The sequence below is a fragment of the Echinops telfairi genome, unplaced genomic scaffold (assembly GCF_000313985.2).
Source record: "Echinops telfairi isolate 266 unplaced genomic scaffold, ASM31398v2 ScPeMD7_3533;HRSCAF=4204_0, whole genome shotgun sequence".
Taxonomy (NCBI): Eukaryota; Metazoa; Chordata; class Mammalia; order Afrosoricida; family Tenrecidae; genus Echinops; species Echinops telfairi.
The window spans coordinates 83042641-83063794 of record NW_022107431.1 but is presented as its reverse complement, the minus strand read 5'-3'; the positions used below and the strand labels follow the sequence as shown (position 1 = coordinate 83063794).

General features: G+C 42.8%; 1 protein-coding gene across 1 annotated transcript in view; it reads left to right on the top strand.

Moving 5' to 3' along the window:
* Positions 1-21154, top strand: part of BVES (blood vessel epicardial substance) — a 51218-nt gene that overhangs the window by 12448 nt on the left and 17616 nt on the right. The window contains exons 2-7 of the mRNA XM_004696225.2: positions 2859-3123; positions 5726-5850; positions 9826-10013; positions 12628-12736; positions 16263-16430; positions 17522-17648. Coding sequence (XP_004696282.1) covers positions 2898-3123; positions 5726-5850; positions 9826-10013; positions 12628-12736; positions 16263-16430; positions 17522-17648 — 943 coding nt within the window. The 5' untranslated portion in view covers positions 2859-2897. The remainder of the gene's footprint in view (positions 1-2858; positions 3124-5725; positions 5851-9825; positions 10014-12627; positions 12737-16262; positions 16431-17521; positions 17649-21154) is intronic.

Below are 21154 nucleotides of genomic sequence, written 5' to 3'. Positions count from 1 at the left end.
CGCCTCCTCGGCCGGCTCCCGCGGGAGGCAGGCGCCCGGGGCGCACGGGCGTCGCCCCCTGAGCTCCACGCCCGGACCGCCCGAGAGCCGGAGCCAGGCGCTGGAGGGACCGGCCGCCCAGCGCGCACCCCTCTGTGCCCACGGCCCCTGAGCGGCCGGGGTCACGACGCTGACCCGCCCTTCCCTGGGCAGCCGGGCACCGGGTGCCCCTCGGGGAGCGCGGGAGACCCTCTGTACGCGGGACTTTGGGAAACCGGATGTTGGCCAGCGCAGTCTTGGATAGAGCCTGCTTTGAAACATGAGCATGTGTTTAATGGGCTCAGTAACGTACATTTCCCATTTGAAAGGTGTGCAAAGATTCCGTTAGAATTTCTGAATGACTGAGTCTGCTAGTATGCCTTGCCTCGTGGCTGTTTTTTGTTTTTTTTTTTTTCGTTTTTTGTTTTGGTCATCTGCTGAAGGTTTGATATGTTAGTTTTACTATTCAGCTATTTAGGCTTACAGTCACCTATTTGAAAACCAATAGACTAACCAGGACTTGACCTGGTAGTTTAAGAAGTTAAGCTGATGAACTACTAATTAGGGAGTGGGGATGGTATACTTTCTCTTGGGTTGGTCCAAATTAGGCTCAAAGTTTACCAATTTGCCAGTCTACCTACCCTTCCTTGTTAGACCACTCTCTCTATAAAGACAGCTTAGTGTAAACCATGTAAATCCATCGTAGCAACTGAAGTCAGCTGAAGCCGAGAAAATCTAGCCAATACTTATAGAAAAGAGGCAAGTGGTATTCCACTGGTAGACCATTATTACATGTCCGAGGAGGCTTTAACCAGTGCATGGGAAAAAATGAAATGAAAAGATAATGGAATCTTTCCGTGAACTTGATGAAGCCCTTCATAATTAATAAAGTACATTATGGAATGCTCCCATTGTTTCCAATTCATATCACTAAACGCCTCGTATCATAATTTTCCTATCATTTTTCTTGGTCAGGATTTGATGCTTTCTGTCCCTATTCAAGAACTCTAAAAAGTCTAAAATTAAGCTACCATGGATCAATTGGCAGTACAGGTGTAATCAGGTGCATATGAGGGGGATGTGTACTGATTACATTTATTACATAAATGTGCATTACAGTCAGAGGCTATTAAAACTTCAAGGGCTTTCAAAGGCCTCCAAGGACAAAGCACACTTAGAGAGCGGAGGTGACTTTCCCTGGCTTACGTGGCACCCTGGTGGCTGCTGGTGACAAGTCTGTCTCTACCTCTGCAAGCCTGTGTCTGTCTACTCTTTAGTTCTGAGGTTTGGGGAGACTTAAAAGTGCTCTTAACACACTTGTCCTGTTTGTTTCCTTTCTAATGTGGCTTCCACCTCTGCCTTAGTGGGATTCTCTACAAAAGGTTTCATAAATCATTTTTTAACATTAGTATAACAAGGGAGAAAAACCCAAAAAACAAGCTCACTGCTATTGAGTCAATGCTGACTCATAGTGACCCCTTGTGGGTTTCCAAGACTGCAACTGCTTACTGGAGTAGAAAGCCCAGTCCTTCCCTAAGGAGCTGCTGGTGGTTTTGAACTGCTGACCTTGTGGATTGCAGCCCCTCTTTGGGGTAAAGTAACTGTATTACATGGCTGCAGTGCTAGTTATAAACACAGGCCCTACTGTGAGCCAGAGACTGAAGAGAAGATATTGTCAGGAAATAATGTTTGTTACTTAAACACATATAAAATGTAAATAGTTTTAAATGTATTTTGTTAGTGATTTTAATATTGAAGTAAATAGCTGCTTGTGTACTCACGAACCCTCCTACATCTAAGTAAATTGCTGCTTTTTATTTTGTGAGAGTACAACAAGAACTTTTATGGGCACAAAAGTAGAGATACAAGTTAGACAATCAAAGAAGGCATGCATGTTTTATTTCTCTGTACAGTACAGAGAAATGTTTATGGGAACATACATGATTATATTTTATGTGCATATACGATTATATACTATGTATATGTGTTATACAGTGTTTTAACAATAGTATCTAAGTAGAGCCTTCCAAATACCCTAAGCTTTCCAATAGTAAGTATGAGTGTTTTAATATTTTTGAAAGTATTCAAAAAGTCAGATCTTCTACTTATTTTTCTTATGTTTGTTTCCTTGTCGCCGGTGGTAATATGATGGAAGACGTAAATAGCATGTAATTGCTAGCCTTTATGCACATTGGTCAGTGTCTTAGACTAGTTTATTTTCTCATTCTTTCCTTTTTAAGACACTGCATTGTGTTTCAGAGGTGAGCTTCAGAGGTTTACCCAGTGAATTGGTTTCCATTTAACAGTCAACACCTATTGTGTTTCCTGATGTTGGTTGCAGTCCTCACAGTGCATCCCCGCTCTTCCTGTTTCCTTCCTCTGTGCCCCCTCCTGCTTGCTAGCCAAGATCCCAGAGCAAATGCTGCTCTTTTCCTCTGCTCTGCTTGAGTGTTCTGAAGGGTGCGGCCACTTCTGACGCTCTTGTTCAGTTTCTAGGCCTGCCTGTGCTTGGGCTGCACGTGGAGTCACACACGAGTTGGTTCCAGGCGTGCAGGGTGACGAAGGCCTAGTCTTGAGGTCTTCACCAGCGGCTTCATTCCTCACTCCTCCTCCCTCGCTCCCTTTCTCGCACACGCATGCTATATGTCATAGATAGTCTACTTACTATGTCAGAGAATACGGTCGATGTATACTTGAAGGATTTTATGTGTTTCATCTTATGAGACAAATGAGGCATGAATATCATAATTTCCCAACAATAACAAATAATTTTGGTCTAACATCCACCGGTGATATGTCACAGCTGCCATCTCTAAGATTATTCTTTTGATCGTTTACAGGAAGCGTGTCCTTCTGGTCTTTCCCGGGAAGTTTTCACGATGAATTACACTGGGTCCAGCCCATTGGCCGAATCACCTGCAGTGGGTTTTACACCTGTGTTACAAAGTATCATCCCTGTGCCCGCCAATGAAACCACCTGTGAAAACTGGAGAGAGATTCACCACCTTGTTTTTCATGTAGCAAATATTTGTTTTGCAATTGGGTTGGTTATTCCCACTACTGTTCCTTTTCATATGATACTTCTTAGGGCGATGTTGACACTAGGTAAGTTACCTAATTCAGATTGATGTAACTTGTTTAAACTGGCATTAACTGGGATTTGTACTGGGGCCCTCAGAGTATTCTTTCTTAGTCCTGACTTACAGCATGCAAAAAGCACTAAGGCTCATCAGCTAAACAGTATATCGAGTAATTTAGAAGATAGGCCGTCACATGTTTATATATATTCCATCTTCCATGAGTTTTTTGAAGCTGTCTTGTATATAGATATGCATATGCATGACTTAAAATAGTGCCTGGCACTTACTAAGTCCTATGTATTCCTTAACTTTTTGTGGTCGATAAGGCAAACTTGGAAGTAAAAGCTAGTCCTTAGATACAGTAGTGCAAGTCAAACTTTATTTACTTAGAGAAAAAAAGAACCAAACCAAACAAAATTCAATCACTATCATTGAGTCAGTTCTGACTCATAGGACACTATTAACCAGTGATGGCATTGAAATAATTTAACAATCGGTTCACTGCCCTAATAACTATTTTAAGTATAAAAAGAAAGATATACCAAAAGGTTGTTTATTATTTCATTTGGCTTATACTTAAATATGAACAATAAAAGAGGTACAAAAACTAGGTTATCTTATAAGAAAGAGTTAAATATTTAAAAATATGTGACAATAACCATCAAACTGTTATTTAAACATATTTCTTCTTGATGCTGTCCTCACTTGGCAATATTCTTCACCTTCACTTGGCAAAATGCATCATCAGCTGTGTGATTTGTCCTTAGCCATCCCTTCACTGTAGGAGTAAGATCCCATTCCTTTAGAAGTAGGCCATTTAGACAATGGTCATTGTGTTTGATGTGTTAGATAAAGGTGACTTCTCTTTTCTAAGCATACTATGTTCATCTTTGGAAAATCTCTTTCCACATCTGCTGAACTTGCAGCAATTGTTCTGGCAGAATTCTTAGCTCTTTGAACACTTTCAGGAATTGCACAGTTTACTCATGATATCTTGTTGGAATTTGGATGTAACACAAAGCAAAACGAATGACAGTATGTCACCCTCTGGTTGCTTGGCACCTTTTCCCTCTACATTACATGTTTGTTTACTGAAGTAACAAACAAAAGGGAATAAGAATATGATATTTCAGGTGGGGGGGAAGGAGGGGAAAAATGAGGAGCTGATACCAAGGGCTCAAGTAGAAAGAAAATGCTTTGAGAATGATGATGGCAACAAATTACAAATGTGCTTGACACAATGGATGTATGCATGGATAGAGTTGTACGAGCCCCCAATAAAATTATTTAGAAAAAAAAAGAATATCATATTTCATCAAAAGTATAATGAGTTTTATGAAATAATCAGTAAATATTATAAGCATAGTTCTTTCTATCTAATTTTTTGTACCTGCGGATGGTATGAACTTAGCCCACTATATAGCCCACTGTTGCACAAATGAATGGTAAAAAAAAGAGACCATATTTGGAGTTGTTATAAATTAGAATCAATTTGATGGCTGTGGGGTTAGGTTCTCCTTTAACTAATAATATTTGAACTTCCTAAAATATTTGTTGTGGAGAATAATTTAAAGAACATTCCAATTTTTACATTTTGGGTCATCATTCAGATACCCCTAAAGTATTCTGATTAAATTAAAAATTGCAAATAGATAATGATATATTATTTGCTTAGAAACTTCGCATTTATGTATGCATGGATATCAATGATATATCATTGAAATTTTATTTAAAATAAAAAAATGTATATTAACTTTCCCATCGTAAACTAGATTGAAAGAACATCAGCTATTTTGTCCTCAATAAAAGAATCAATTTTTTAAAAATTTCCCAGAGATAAATGGATAATCATCAAATGAAAAATTCAGTTGACTAAAACATTTTTGGTAAAATATTCAGCTTCCCCATTAGAAATGGAAAATATATCACTTTTCACTATCAAGTAGGGGTTTTCAAATTTTATAATAAAAACAATTTGATGCTGACATCCTCTACTAGGATTGCAAATTTGTTCAGACTTTTGAGTTTCTTTAGTATCCTCAAAACTGTAAAATGGATTCATCTTGGTTTCAGGGCATCTACTCTAAGTAAGCAATCAGCCATATATAAATGTTTATGTCCAAAGAGCTTGGTGTTACGTATATTACTTACATTGCCCCCAAATTTCATCTACCCCACAGTATAGGATTGGTTAGAGAAATTATAGTTGAGCTACTTGTAGCCATTAAAAATTATGATTTTGAAGACTTTTAGTAAATGGGGAAAGCACTGCATTACATACAAAAATAGGCTTTCAAGCTGTAAATGCAGTCGGTTTGCCACTAGATGAAAATGCAAAAAGAGTCTAAGAAAATGCTAGATGACGACGCTGGTTGTTTTTATGGTAGACTTCTGGAGTTCTCTCCTTTTAGAAAGCATTTTTCCACACTTGACAAATTTTCTGCAACTAAGCATGTGTTTCTTTTGTCATCCGATAAAAACGTAAAAGCAGCTTATTTGGTTTTCGTAATGCTTAAGTATTTTTTAAATGTGCTCGATGATTTATAGACCACAGGTAACACGTTGATTCAGTGGCATGCTGGTGTTGTATTCCAGACCCCTAACGTGGGACCCTTGTTGTTCTACAGGATGCACCCTCTATATCGTCTGGGCCACTCTCTACCGTTGCGCCTTGGATGTAATGATCTGGAACTCGGTGTTCTTGGGTGTCAATGTTTTGCACCTTTCCTACCTGTTGTACACGAAAAGACCGGTAATTACTAAAAGTTCACCAAAAAGATAGTGACTTTAAAACTAGATCTCTTATCAAAGTACTTTGTTCCAACTTGAGAATCAACACCCAACATCCTTACTCCTTTCAATATCACTTCTATGAATAGTGGACTTACCTTGCATATCTACCCCAGAGTGAAAATGTTTAAATACGTTCTCCAACCATGTTGTTTTTTTAAATTTATAATCATTAGAGCAAGATAAACAGGAGAGAACAAGAATAACAATATCTTCTCTTTTAAGTCATATCATGTGTTAATTTTTCTGTCTGCTAGTACTGAAATATTGCTTGGGAATATTTTTGTCTCAATATAAAATTAATTACTAATCAGTAACTTCCATAAGCACACCAGTGATTTGCAAATAACTCATTATCTTTTTTTTTTTAATGTAATGACTTTTCCCCACCTCTGCCCCAAATCATTATTTAAGAAAATAATCACTTTGGATGGATTGTTACCATCAAAACTAAACAAAAAAAGCCAATATTTAGCTTGTTCTTTCCAACTCTGGTTTATTTCCTCTTTAGGCCTCAGAACAGCAACAGTGCTTTTTTCGCCTCATCTTACATGTCCACTCTGACATGTATGTCAGCTGGGATTCAACTCTGACAGTTGTATGTCAGCCGGGATTCTGTTACACGTAATCTGATCATTTTAGGGTCTGTGTTAATCTGGGTAGACTGGAGAAACAGATTCATAGAGACACTTGTGTGTAGAAGAAAGAGCTTTATATAAAGAGTAATTGCACATTAAGAAAACATCCCAGTCCTGGCGAAGTCCATCAGTCTGATATTAGCCCATATGTCCGATACCAATCTATGAAGTCCTCTTCAGACTCACAAAACACATGCAAAGACACTGAATTCAGGAAGATCACAGGCCCAGTGGGTGGGAAGTCTTGTGGATCCACTGGCAGTATAAGCATCTCAGCACTGGCAGGGGTCTCCATGTGGCTCCTCCAGTTCAGGGCACTAGCGTAGCTCCAGGTGTCTTGTCAGCTGCAATGTCTCCCAGGGAGTCAGTGTGTCTCCCACCTCAAGTGAGATATTTAACTCCGTAGTGCCTCCAAATGAAGTCATCAAGCTGCCACCTGATTGATAGGCTAATCTCCACCCCTTCACCCTTAATCCTCTCAAATTGACAACAGATTATGTAACTACCAAGGAGTGGCATACATCAAGTGTGCTCACATTTGATTGACTAAAAAAAAAAAACCCAAATACCTTGCATTTGTTTCCAAGAGCTACTAGAATAAATTACCACACACCCGATGCCTTAAGTTACGGTGGCCAGTTGGGAGAACCCTTTTCCTGCCAAAGGCCATTTGGATATTTAGAACATTGTGCTCAGGCCACATTGGTGTAGCATTTAATGGACACACTCCTGATGTGATGGCTGGGCGAGCCATGGTAGTGTAGTGGTTAGATGTTGGGCTGCGATCCACATGTTCAGCAGTTTGAGACCACCAGAAGCTCTGCTGGAGAAAAACTAGGCTTTCTACTCCTGTAAACCATTGCAATCTCAGAAACTCACAGGAGGTCATTGTGAGTCGCCACTGACTAGATGACAGTGAGCTTGATTTGGGAGTTTGAAGCATTGACTAGGGGGCCCTGGTGATGTGGTGATCACAAGTTGGGCTGCGAACCACAAAGTCAGCAGTTGCAGCCCACCAGCTTCCCCACGGGAGAAAGACTTGACTTTCTACTCCGGAAAGAGTGACCCTCTCGGGAACTCACAGGGCAGTCCTACTCTGTATCATAGGACCACTCTGAGTCAGAATCGACTCAATGGCAGTGAGTTTGGGGAACAAAATGGCTAGGAGCCTTGGTGGCATAGTGGTTATGCATTGGGCTGCTGACCTCAAGTCAACAGTTTGAAACCACCAGCCACCCCGATGCGGAAAGATGAGGCCTTCGACTCCTGTAAGGAGTTACAGTCTCGGGCAGTTCCACCCTGTTCTTGAGCGCCGCGATGCGTCAGAAACGATGCGATGGCAGAGAGTTTGATTTGAAATGCGGTGGCTGGAACTGCTTTTCATTCGCGAAGCATGTGCTGGTCTTGATTTTTTCAGACCTTACACAGCCCAAGGGACAGTCATTCCGCCCTCCTGGCTTAGAACAACAGTGATTTCTTCTCTCACACTTCTGGAAGCCAAAAGTCCAAAATCAAGGCATTGACAGGACCACACTCCGAAGCCTGTAGGGGAGAGCTCTTCCTTGCTTGTTCCATCTGCCTTCAGCTGGGTCCAGGTGCTCTTGGGTGTGTGGCAGCAGAACTCTAATCCGATGACTTCCCTTCTGTCTCTAGGTGCCTCTCGTCTTCTCATAAGGACAGCAGAATGGAGGGCTAGGACATGGACATATGCTTTTAGGGGACACGATTCGATCCCCTCCAGGAAGTGAGATAACTGAATCTGACAATGGAAAGGAAGCAGTGGGGGGATGGTTGATCCTCACAGGGAAGATGGGCAGCAGATAATCAGGGGAAGTTGTGTATATACCCCTCCTATTGTTGTATTCCGCCGCTTCCTAGCAACCAAAGCTGGCACATAGTAGGTGCTCAGGAAAGCATGTAATGAATAGGTGCTTCGATAAAGGAGAGGTCAAAAAGCATATGCCAAGCGGATGCTTTCGAAGAGGAGAAAAATAAAGCAGGCTTCGTGAAGGCATTGATATTTGAGCTGAGATTTGCAGGAACACCAGGGGATAAGCGAGCCCATGAATCCTTCAGTTCATGTGTTCATGGCTGTACCGTGTGAACCAGTGTGCAGGCTAGAAGCGGGGTACATGTGTCAATACGTTGTTTTAAAGGCCCATTACTGGACCCCTGAGGTGGGCGAGGTAGATGGTCATAATGGTAGTCAGGTTTATAGCCCTGGACTACCAGAATTTGCTGAAATTCTGAAACAAAGCCTTTGATGTTGCTGATGGGGGATGGGGGTAAGCACCAAGAGAGTGACTCAGCTTAGTATCTGTGGTTGTTTTTTCTTGAACTTTGAATGTACTTTAAAAAAAAAAAAAGGAAATAAAAGCACCGGACCATCTGTAAAATGGAACCGCAGGATAAGCAAGAGCATCGCAAATGTCCGAGTGGCATCGGAGCAGTGCATAAGCTTCATAGTGTATCTGCTGAAGCTCTCCCTGGTGCACATGACCCTCTGGTCTTGACCCAAGCCCATTCACAGTCCGACCTCCCAATTAGTGTGACTTCCAGATGTGACCTGGACGTGACCACAGAGGTGACTAAGCAGGCCTGCTCTTCTCTGCCTCAAGAAGCCAGCCTGACTCAGCAGTGGTGCTCCCATTTTCCTAGTCCATTGGGTTTAAGAGTCAACTTCCCCACCAAGTCTTTGGCTGCTTTCTTTTCCCTACCCTTTCTTTGCTTGCGAACAACTAAATGAGAAGTAATGGTTGCAGATGTGAATGTTTGTTTTCCTGTATTGCTGTATAAAGTAATTACATGGAGATGAAATGCTTAGTGTGCGTATTATTCTCCTCAATTTTCGTCTCCATATTGCTTGCTATTCTATGTTCTTATCACCGTGCTATAATACCTAAGAGTACATTTAATCCCTTTTCTTCTTATGATACAAAAATATTCTAAGGAAGAAAAGGTCTTGTGTTATTTGCAGAAGGTGGTGAGGTTGGGAAGTGAATGTCAGGACAACATTCCCAACCTGGAACAGTTGCTTTCTGACCCAAAGGCAGAGGTGGGATTAATAGCGCAGCTCTCCCCATATGTTCTTAGAGTTCAGTTTAACGGCAAAAATGCCCTTTTAGAATCTAGAATAGAAATGTATATTACCACTTCCTCTCTAAGACTCAATGGATCTAATACAGAAGGGTGATGGGATGTGTCAAAGATGTGTTGATTCCCAAAGCCCCGTTGGGGCGGCGGGAGTCAGCATTTCTGAGTAGCACGCCGTGCAGTCTGTGCTCATTGCTGGGTTTCAGGTGAAGATTGAGAAGGAACTCCATGGCGCGTACCGGCGACTCTTTGAACCCCTCCGCGTGTCTCCCGATTTGTTCAGAAGACTGACTGGACAGTTTTGCATAATTCAAACCTTGACGAAGGGCCAGACATATGCTTTAGAGGACAAAACCTCCGTGGATGACCGGCTGAGTATACTTCTGAAGGGCAAGTAAGTGCTCTTTGAAAAATTGAAATTCTCAGGTTACCTTTAATCTCATCATAGCCTTTGGGTATAAATGAATGAGAGGGAATATTGCCAACGAAGGAGGTGGTCACAGGTGTTATTGGTGGTGAAATTTCATTTTACAACTACTTTTTAGAGCTCTGTACACAGGGGTACACAACAAAAAAATGAAAATTTTTTTCAAAGCTATGTATTTAAATTTTTAAAAATCATTTTATTGGGGGCTCGTGCAATTCTTATCACAATCCAGACATACATCCATTGTGTCAAGCACATATGTACATTTGTTGCCAACATCATTCTCAAAACATTTGCCTTCTACTTGAGTCCTTAATATCGGCTGCTCATTTTCCCCCTCCCTTCCCCCCCTCCCCCTCCTTCATGAACCCTCCATAATTCATAAATTATTATTATGTTTTGTCATGTTACACTGTCTGACGTCTCCCCTGGCCCTCTTCTCTGCTGTCCATCCCCCAGGGAGGAGGCTATACGTAGATTCTTGTAATCGGTTCCCCCTTTCTACCCCACATTCCCTCCACCCTCCAGGCATCACCACACTCACCACTGGTCCTGGAACAAAACAACCTTATCACCTTCAAAGTTCTCTCCATTACACTTAATACATTTGTCAAATCTGCGATTCCGTTCTCGGAAACATTTTTCAAACTAGCCTGTTTGGATGGCTGACAGCACCCTCCCTCGTTTTTGTCTTCACCTCTTCTACATCATCAAATCGCTGTCCTTTCATGCCCCTCTTCCTTCACGGAAACAAAAAGAAGTCCCGTGGAGTGAGATCAGGTGAGTAAGGTGCATGGAGCAAGAGAGGCATGCTGGGTTTTTTTATCAAAAACGGGTACACTGAGATGGCTGTGTGAACAGGTACATTGCATGATGGCAAAATCAGTCCCCATCTGCCACAAATCAGGCTTTTTTTTTCAGGTCTTTTTTTCATCACACACTGTTACACAACCTTTTAAGAACCTCAAAATAGAAAGCTTGATTAACAGTCTGACCTAGTGGAATGAACTCCAAGTGCACTATCCACCTCACATAAAAAAAAAAAAAAAGAGCATCATCTTGATCTTTGATTTCACTTGAAGAGCCTTTTTTGGGCGAGGTGGCGATGGTGTCTTCCCCTGGCTTGGTTGATGTTTGCTTTCCCAGTCGTTAGAATAGCACCATGTCTCGTCACCAGAAATTATCTTGGGGAAAAAGTCTGGGTCTCTTTGGAGCTGTTCTTTCAAAGCATGGCATCTTTCCACTCAACGCTCTTTTTCCTAGTCAGTCAGAACCCGAGGCACAAATTTCACAGCAACCCTTCTCATTCCAAAATTTCCCTTAAAATTTGCTGAACCAAGCTCCAAGATAGTCCAGATAGCTTTCCCATCTCTTCAGTGGTCTGTCATGGATCTTTGAGCACAAGTGCACAAATTCTGTCAACATTGTCATCCATTTGGGAAGTAGATGGACATCTAAAATGAGGTTTGTCATCAATTGACATTTCACCTTTTCTGAAACAAGAAAAACCACTTGTACACTTGAGTTTTTCCCATAGCGCTGTTCTTGTAAGCTGTGTTCAACATCACAACAGTTTCTGCAGCCTTTGTCCCGAACAGAAAACAAAATTTCACAGCCACACACTGTTCTCTTAAATCGGCCATCACCCCCAAAAAATGAGTTTTACGCAAAACTGCTTTCATGAAAAAAGTTCACTGTGACCAGAGAGAACCTTCCCAGGCTATGCCACTGGGTGCACTAACTCAGAACAAGTTGCTAGATGCTCGTGTAAGGGGAATAATACATACTATGAAAGCTCCACCCATCAGGAATTTTTTCCATTTGGGGGGGTACTCCCTCGTACTATAGAACACTCTTCCCAAAGTGGGTGATATAGCCCCTTGGGCACCTGGAACAAGCCAAGGGAACTGCAAAGGCAGATACGTACACTTTATCCTGGATTATGGGTTTTGAACAAAAGTTTTTAATTACCAGGAGGATGCTGAATAATGTTGTTGCTGCAAGGGGGAGGGAGAGTAAATAACTTGAGAGGCATGTGAGAATTTATGTATTTGAACCTTGTTGACATAAAGATTTTCAATTATGAGCCATTTTAAATGTTAATGATTCAAAATGAAAGTAGGCTTCTAGTTGGTATTAAAATTCAAGAATCTAAGCATTTTGAAGGTGATTTTTTGGTGGGGGAGGGGTAGGAATATCAGTAGACTTGGGAGCGCCCCAGTCTATGTCTGTGGTTCTAGCATAAATGCATACACCGCTGTTTTCCCTCTGAAAATGTCCCAGCTTGAAGAATAAGCTATAGCGACTGTGTCCAGCTCTGAGAGAGAGGCGATGGTGGGGGCAGGCCGGTGGGTGGGAAGGGACATTGTGGTCCAAGACCAGGTGCTGTCTTTTCTTTTTGTCCATTATTTTTGAAAGAAATATTTTCTCTTGACAAGTGTTTCTAATTATGTCGGTGGTCACCTTTGAGATCTTTAAAATGTTAATACACAACGCTGACTGCTGAGGGGGGAATTTAAGGGTCATCATGCTGCTTGTGAGATACTTTGTGTTCATTCTTCACATTCATTTCTATTATCAGAATGAAGGTCTCCTATCGAGGACATTTTCTGCATAACATTTACCCCTGTGCCTTTATAGATTCACCTGAATTTCGGTCAACTCAGATGCACAAAGATGAAAAATTCCAGGTATGGAAATTTGGTCTGATAGTTAAGATTTAAATGAATTCATGCCTCATTGAAAATCCAAAAAATATTCATAAAAAATAGCCATGATCTAGTGAAAAAAAAAAAAGAACTGACTGTGAAATATCTACTATATAATTCTGTTTTTTAAAATAAAATTGTGTTTAAGAAAGGTTTAGAAAGATATATTCTAATTTGGTCTTATTATTAATGCTATGAAGGACATTAGTGGCACTGTGGCCTAGACTTTGGACCACTCGCAACAAGAATGTCGGTTCAAAGGGAGAAACATGACCGCTCCCAGGAAGACAGTCTGTGAACCCTGTGCAGGATCACTCTGAGTTGGAATTGAGCCGGTGGCAGTGGCTTTCAGGGATTTTTATGGTTTTCTTTTGTTTGGTGTGTGTGTGTGGGGGGGGTTAATGAGCAGTATTTTTTCTTAATGTAAAGTTGATGATAGGGAATACGTGTTTCTAAAGCACTTACCATTGGTTATTTTTAGTTGGAGAAAATCCTAGAATGTATATTTTATTAATCTTTGTGGAAGAGCCAATCCCATGTTCCCAATACAATGATTTTTTTTAAAACAGAAGAGCCAGTCCCTTTGAGAAGCCCTGGTAGCACCGTGGCCTCGGTGATGGGCCGCTGACTGTAAGGGGGGTGCTGCTTGGTGGCTCAAACCCACCAGACACTCCGCAAAGCACAGTGAGCCTGTGTGCTCCCGTAAAGGTTGAACCTCGGAAACCTTATTTAGGGGTCGCTAAGGGTCAGAATCAACTTGGTGGTCCTGCGTTTGGCTCTGAGATTTCACTCTTGTTTTGCGTGACTTCATCTCTGGGTAAAGAAAGCGCTGTGATGGGGACAACTCGGTGTGCTCTGGGTGTGCCTTAAAATAAAATTGCCCCTGGCAGGGCACTTTGGCCACATTATTTTTGCAAGCCCTTGACCCCCCTCTTCTACTCGTTTCATTATTGATAGAAGACTAACCAAGAAAGCCAGTGAGCTTCCTTTAGGCTCAGGTTCTGCAGAAAGAACAGGAAGGGAATATCCTGAGAAAGGGTGCTTTGAGCAAGAGAGTACGTTTAGTCCGGCAGGCACTAGAACGGGAGCGAATGCTTCCACCACGGAGAGGAAAAATGCCAGGACACTGTGTTGGCAAAAATCTGATGTTCGGGTGGAAATAAAGGGGAAATTCACAGAAATACGGAGTCATTTTCTTCATTTTTAATAGTTTCGCCCTGCCTGCTCCCACCCTGCCTGAGGACTGCATGAGAACCTCATCAGTTGTTCGACTTGTGTCCTTGGAAATTCTCTGATGGGCACACCACTGTTCCGAAGCTGGCTGAGCTTAAGGAAGATCCAGAAGCAGAGAGGATGCTGGCTCCTGGCTCCTTTCTCTTTTCAGTTACTCTCTGACCTGGTGTATTGTGGGGTCAGCTGTATATTGAGACTTAGGTTCTATAACCGGGCACAGGACCACTTCTTTCCTCTGACCTCCCACAATTGCTTTCTCCAAGGTGCTACATTTATCTGTTGCATTCATTTCTTTTGTCTATAGTAGCAGGTGCAGCCCTGGTGGTATAGTGGTTATTCATTGGGTTGCAGTTCTTAAGGCCAGCAGTTCAAAACCATCAGTCTCTCTGCTGGAAAAAGATGCGACTTTCTACTCCCATAAAGAGTTCCAGTCTTGGAAACTCACAGGGGCAGGTCTACCCTGTCCTATAGGGTTGCTATCAGTTGGCATTGACTCGGTGACAGTGAGTTTGGCTTTTTGGTTTGTTATATGCAATACTTTTAATCCTGGAGAGCATGAAATTTGGGGAGGGATCGGAACCAGACCTCTCTTGTTTCCAGAAGCAGGTGGTCTCTGAGGGATCACAGATCCTAACCTGTAATGCCTTTTCCAATGTACGTTCATTTATATTTTCACAATTACGTTAGCAACAACAACAAAGGAATTCCTGTCATGAGATACAGTTACTTTGTTTTCCACATTGAGCTTTGGTAGTTAAAATAGGTTCCTGACAATTGCTTTGAACATGAAACAACATGAGTAAAATCAAATAACCATAACAAGGTGAAGGACATTCACTCAGCCTTCCCCAGAGGCCAGTCAGCTTTTCTCTGGAAAAGGTCTGGGATCCCACTTCCTGATAGATCAGTGGAGAAAACCTACTTTAACGATGTGGAATCTGCATCCTGTACAGCTGAAGCCAACCCCATCAGCGTAAGCCCTGGGGAGAGACTGTGTTTTGATTGCTAACAAAACGTTCCTGTTGGCAGAGACCCAAGAGCGTAAATAGCAGTTGCACATCTGCGGAGGAGTATATTGCCTTTTACTGAATCAGATGCCCGAATGACAAATGTCCCATGCTTCCAGGGCCAACTTCTTGTCCCCTGTGCCTAGGGGAAGGGAGACCTACAGTTCTGATGGTCAGGCTTCTCCACCCCCATGCTCCCTACCCACTGAATCTTATTTTTCCCCTAACTGGGAACATCTCCCATGTGGTCTGATGAGGAACTGCTTCATCTTCATTTCCGTTATTCGTAAGGATGCTACTGAATTATTCAGTGGGGTGATAAAGGGGAAGGCCAAGGCAATCCACTTCAGTGCCCGCCCTAGAAGACGGCACAGTGCTGGGGGCTCAGGGAAGTATTCTAGAATACCGTGGCAGCAGTCACTGGAAAAAACAGTGGACAAAAAGGATGATGAACTTAGTGTTCATCTCCCCCTTCGTGTTTCTAAGTCCTTTTGATGTGTACGGACCAGAATGGCTACTCATAACTGTTGACAGAATAGTGAATATCATTATTATATCACAAAAGGTGGAAATATTAAGGGTTTTTTTTTTGTTTCTTCCTTGTGCAGTTGTTTTATATCAAATTAACCATATTACTTATATTCTTTAAAAATTTTGTTTTTGTTCTTTTTCATCCCCTGTTGCCTTCCCACATGTCTTCTTCTGTTCACTTTGGGGAAGAGGACTGTCCTGCATGTCCTGGAGGCTTATATCCAAGCTGGGCAGGCGGGGGTGGGGGTGGGGGGGGCGGAGCAAGCACTAAATCTTAACTGATATTTAAATGAAACATTATCTTAGCATTAAGTAAATGTTTGGGTTGAGTGTGACGGGATTTGTGCTGCCAGTTTGAACACTGGTGTGTATTCGTGCTGATGGAAGCTCAGTCTGTTATCAGTTGAGTGGACTGCTGCTAGGGCATTATCGTGTTCCTGGTGTGTGAAACGTTGTCAAATGTACTTTAAAAAATAACAATACCTCCTCCCCTGAAGACAGTCAACCCGTCATACCGGCAGGCTGCTATTTCGGATTCAAACACACTCAGCAGTTCCCTCGGGTACATTCTGGGTAATGGCAGCTCGGCCTTCTTGTTTGCGATGCTGGAGAATTTGGAATCCAAAGGGACCGATCCAGCGCCTTGAGACCACCGTGAACCCAGCCAATCACTTTAGTTCAGTTCAGACAAGCACAGAGACTGACGTTTTTTCTTTGTATGTTTGTTTCCCCAACAGGTTACTATTATTGCAGATGACAACTGCAGATTTCTATGCTGGTCAAGAGAAAGATTAACTTACTTTCTGGAATCCGAACCTTTTCTGTATGAAATATTTAGATACCTTATTGGAAAAGACATTACAAACAAGCTATACTCATTGAATGATCCTACATCAAATGATAAGGTATGTGGTTTTCTGAGTCTATTTTGTTAAACAAATATATATGCTTATAGTGAGATTGATTGCAATGTACGAGCTGTTTTCCTCTAGTTTCTTCCACTAGTCAAACTTTTAGTATGGCCGGGGTTCTTGTAATTCTAGAGCTCCATTGAGAAGTAATTCTTGTGTGTGCCATTAGTAAAACAAACAAGCCCACTGCGGTCAAATTGTTGTCGACTCATAGCGACCCTACTGGCCAGAGGAGAACTGCTCCTGGGAGTTTCCAAGGCTCTTTATAGGAGTAGAAAGCCCCACCTTTCTCCAGAGGAGCGGCTGGTAGTTTTGAACTGCTGACCTTGCAGTTAGCAGCCCAATGTGTAACCACCACGCCATCAGGGCTCCACATTATTTAGAAAGTCTTGGTCAAAGCTGGGACCTCCATTGTGGTGAGGACAGACCATCCTTGAGTGGGAGGACGTGGGTGTGGATTTGGTCAGGGAAGACAGGGCAGTGGAAAGATGGTGGGCAAAGAAACACAGACCAACTCCATTTCACGCGGTGCCTTCCGGTCTTCCTCCTCTGCCTGAGCACGCCCCTCCTGGGAAGCCCAGAGCTGACTGAGAAGTGTGGAGTGGAAGCCTGTGACTGTTCACAGGTTTTAAGAGCTGAATAGAGCCTCAGTGTATTCACGTTTGCTTAGAAAGAAATGACAAAGGTCACAGAACAGAGATCGGAAATCACGATCCCTATGGGCAGTGCTGTTGGCTTACTAAGGATCCCCAGGACAGTGAGCATGCGTGGGTACTTCTGAAAGTCAGCAGGTCTAGGTGGTGTCCCAGATGAAGCTGTAGCTCATTATTTTTCAGAGTAATAAATAGCTATATATTTCATAAGATATCCATACCGATTTTCTGTAATGTGATTAGTGGACTAGCTAGGCATAAAAAAGATAGCCAATAGTTATTGAACACTTGCTGTGCAGCAAGTAGTCTGTGATGTGCACAAATTTGTTTGAAGGAAAAGCAAATACTGCTTAATAGCTGAACCTCAAACCTGTGTAACACTGCTTAATGGATGACCTCAAACCTCAGGTGTCTTAAAACTTTGCCTCGCAGAAAGCCAAGCCCAGCCTTTGCACACAGATTTCCATGCTGGAAATGAGGAACAGTATGGCCAGCTCCAGTGACAGTGACGATGGGCTGCATCACTTCCTTCGGGGGACCTCCAGTGTCTCCTCGCTTTGTAAGTTACCCCGGAAGTGAGCAAGCTCACTCCAGAGTTCTGATGGACGTGTGCTGGCAATACCCCAAACAGCAGGAAACCAAAACCCACTGCCAGTGAGTGGGTCATGCTGACTCAGCGTGACCCTCGTTAGGGATTCCAGGGCTGTTTGTTTTTATGGGAGCAGATAGTTCCTCTTCCTGCGGAGGAGATGCTGCCGGGGACGATCCGCTAACCCGATGGTCAGCAGTCCCGTGCTTAGCCCCAAGTGCCACCTGGGCTCCTTAGCTGTGGCCACAGACAAACTAAAACACGAGTCAGAAAAATTAACTCCGCAAGTAAATATTTGGAAATCTAAACGGCAAATTTTATCCAGAGGTGTTTTGGGTTTTGTTTTCATATTTACCTTAGCTAAAGCCCAACGCTAGAAACTCTTATTTCTATTACAGCAATAATTCATACTTGCTTATGCTTTGCCTAAATACTGGCTACTCGGAGAGGGAGCCCTGGTGGCAGAGTGGGTTATGTGCTGGGTTATTAACTGGAAGGTCAGCAGTTCGAAAGCACCAGTTGTCTCTGAAGGAAAAATTGATGCTTTCTACTCACATAGCTATCATCTCAGAAACCCACAGGAGCTGCTCTGTTCGGTCCAGTGTAGGAATACAGTCAATGGCGGTGAGTTCTCTTTTGTTTTGGAGAATAGTGTAAAACACCCCACATGATTTGGTCGATGTTTGGCTTAGTTATTTTTCAGTTTGTTTTTATGATTTCTGTTATCCTGAAAATGGAGACATAGCAGACACTGTGTTAAATATGATGGAGAAACCGCTAATGGGTGTTTTACTACTGCAGGGTTGTCCAACTCTGAGTAGCAAGATGATTCAGATAGGGAACATTGCTGAAGATGATAGAGACCATTCCTGTGAGTTACCTCCGTCCCACTCTCAGCAAGACTCATATCTCTTACGCAAATCCTTTTGCCTGTAGCATGACTAGCTTATTTTTGAAGCTCGTATCTTTCTGTAGCTCTCCAGTCTAGCCTAGGAAACACTGGTAACAAGCAGTATACACAGAACCTGCCAACCATCTTCTCAAACGCGTGGTTTGTTTTTCGTTTTATTTTCCTGTAGTATATTATTACAGAATTTCAATCTTTTGAGGGTAAAATAACATATTAGAAAAATAAAACAGAGTTTACCCAGGGAATGTGTTATTTAAGTAGCATTAAGATATATTTTCAACATTATTTATTATGTTTATCAGTATTGTACTTTTCTTCTGGAAATATACATTGCAAGGTGATCACACACATGACCCATACAGTTCTGTGTTCGAGTCTTGCCTCTAATACAGTGGTTCTCAACCTTCCTAATGCTGCGACCCTTTAATACAGTTCTTCATGCTGTGGTGACCCCTCCAACCATAGCATTATTTTCGTTGCTGCTTCATAACTGTCATTTTGCTACTGTTTGAATCGTCATGTAAATATCTGATATACAGGATGTATTTTCATTGTTACAAATTGAACATCATGAAAGCATAGTGATGAATCACAAAAACAATATGTAATTATATATTGTGAAATATTTATTTCTAATGACAAATAAATAAAATGTTGTCTTGGAGCATGGTGTAGCATGGGTAACAGTCTTCATGCCAGGTACTTGTATGTGGTGGATCTGCATGTGGACGGACCCGCCTGGAGATGATAGAGGAGTGCTATCTCGGCTCCTAAGACCATTAGAAATATGTGTTTTCCCATGGTCTTAGGTGATCCCGGTGAAAGGGTTGATCAACCCCCAAAGGGGTCCTGACCCACAGGTTGAGAACCACTGCTCTAATAGATATTAGCTGTATGACTTATATTTGGAAGCCTCTCCTGGGACAGGCCTGGTTCTGGTGTCGACTCCTGCTCCTTTCCCCTCCCATTGACGTCTCGCCCATCTTACCTCGAGTTGATTAACTGTGCAGATCATTGGAAATGTCAGGGCTTATAAAGAAGCTCGTTGCCCTTGAGTACAAAACCCAACCCTCGCTGCCATGGAGTTGATGCCAACCCATAGTGACCCTGTAGGACAGGGTGGAACTGCCTTTGTAAATTTCTGAGACTAACTGTAGGCAGCCCCATCTTTTGTCAGAGGAGCGGTTGGTGGTTTTGAACTGCTCACTTTGTGGTTAGCAGCCCAAGGCATAACCCACGACACCACCATGAGTATAAGATTGTATTGTTTCTTCTCGGTTTCCTCTCGTCTGAGTGTCCTTTGCTGTACCTAAAATATGTTCAACCTACTAAGGGGTTTTGTCTCTGGTTTCTTATGGAAAATCTTACATGTATGTATGTAGGTGTGGGTGAGAGAGAATTATACAGCGGACCCACATTCATGACTGCTTTTCTTCGACCAGCCCTCATTCTTCATTTCCTGGCCCCCCGGTGAAAGGAGAGATATTAGTACTTGAGAGCTAGCACAAACAATACCTACACACTATTTCATTCCACTGTGCATTATTCTTAAAAACGTGTTAGTTCTCATCTCTCTGACTTGTATCTTAAATCAAAATGACTGCAGGCTGTTTTTAGCATTCTATTTCCAGACCTATCAAAGTGTCATCAATTTTTCAATATTAAAATGTTTTCCTTTGAAAAACAAAGACTGTAAAACCAATCTTTCAGAACTAGGAGGCTGAAATCGCAAAATTGATTACATTTTAAACCTTTGGTATATTTTTTAAAATCCACTTCCAGCTCATTCCTGAGGCTAGAAATCCTGACAGGAGCACATTGTCTCATCTGCGTCTCGGGCGCAGCTGGTGGGTCTGCACCGTGAGTTTGCGATCAGCGGTCCAGCATGCCCCGAATCAATCCCACCGCCGTTGAGTCAATTCCAAATGGTTGACCCTCTTGCTGATCCAATGGGGCCGCAGGAAAAAGGGCCTGGGGATCCAGTTCACACCAGCCACTGAGACCCCCGAGGGTGCTCTGAGGTGGTGTCAATTCAGCTGCCCTGATTTCTTGCTCGCTGTGGATAGGGCACCGCTCCATGCCATGTCTGTCTGGGTCATTGCTATTCATGCACAGAAAGAAGATGGGGGCGGGGGGAGCATCCACAATGGTTCTTCAAGCTCCCATTGAGAAGTGGCTCATGGCCCCCCATTTCCTCTGTTCGTGAGAAGTCCGCAGGCCGAATCTGCTCGTCCTCTCGCAGGGGCTGTCTCAGGAAGGAGAAGTGCTACCAGCGAAGACCCTAGTGGATGTGGTCTCTACACAGAGGAGACGTGGAGAGCATGAGCTGGTTATGAACCCAGGTCCCCAGGAGGGGGTGCTGGCCCCAAGGCTAGGTCTCCTGTGATTCCCATGCTTTCAGACCATATTGGGTCTATGGCTTAAACAGAGAGGGGGAAAGGGGAAATAGCATTTCACTCCCTGCCCTCCAGTCGATGTGGACTCCTAGGGACGGGCCTCCTGTGGCTTTCCAAGACCGTCACTGTTTCTGGAGTAGAAAGCCCACTCTTTCTTCCCAGGAGCTGCT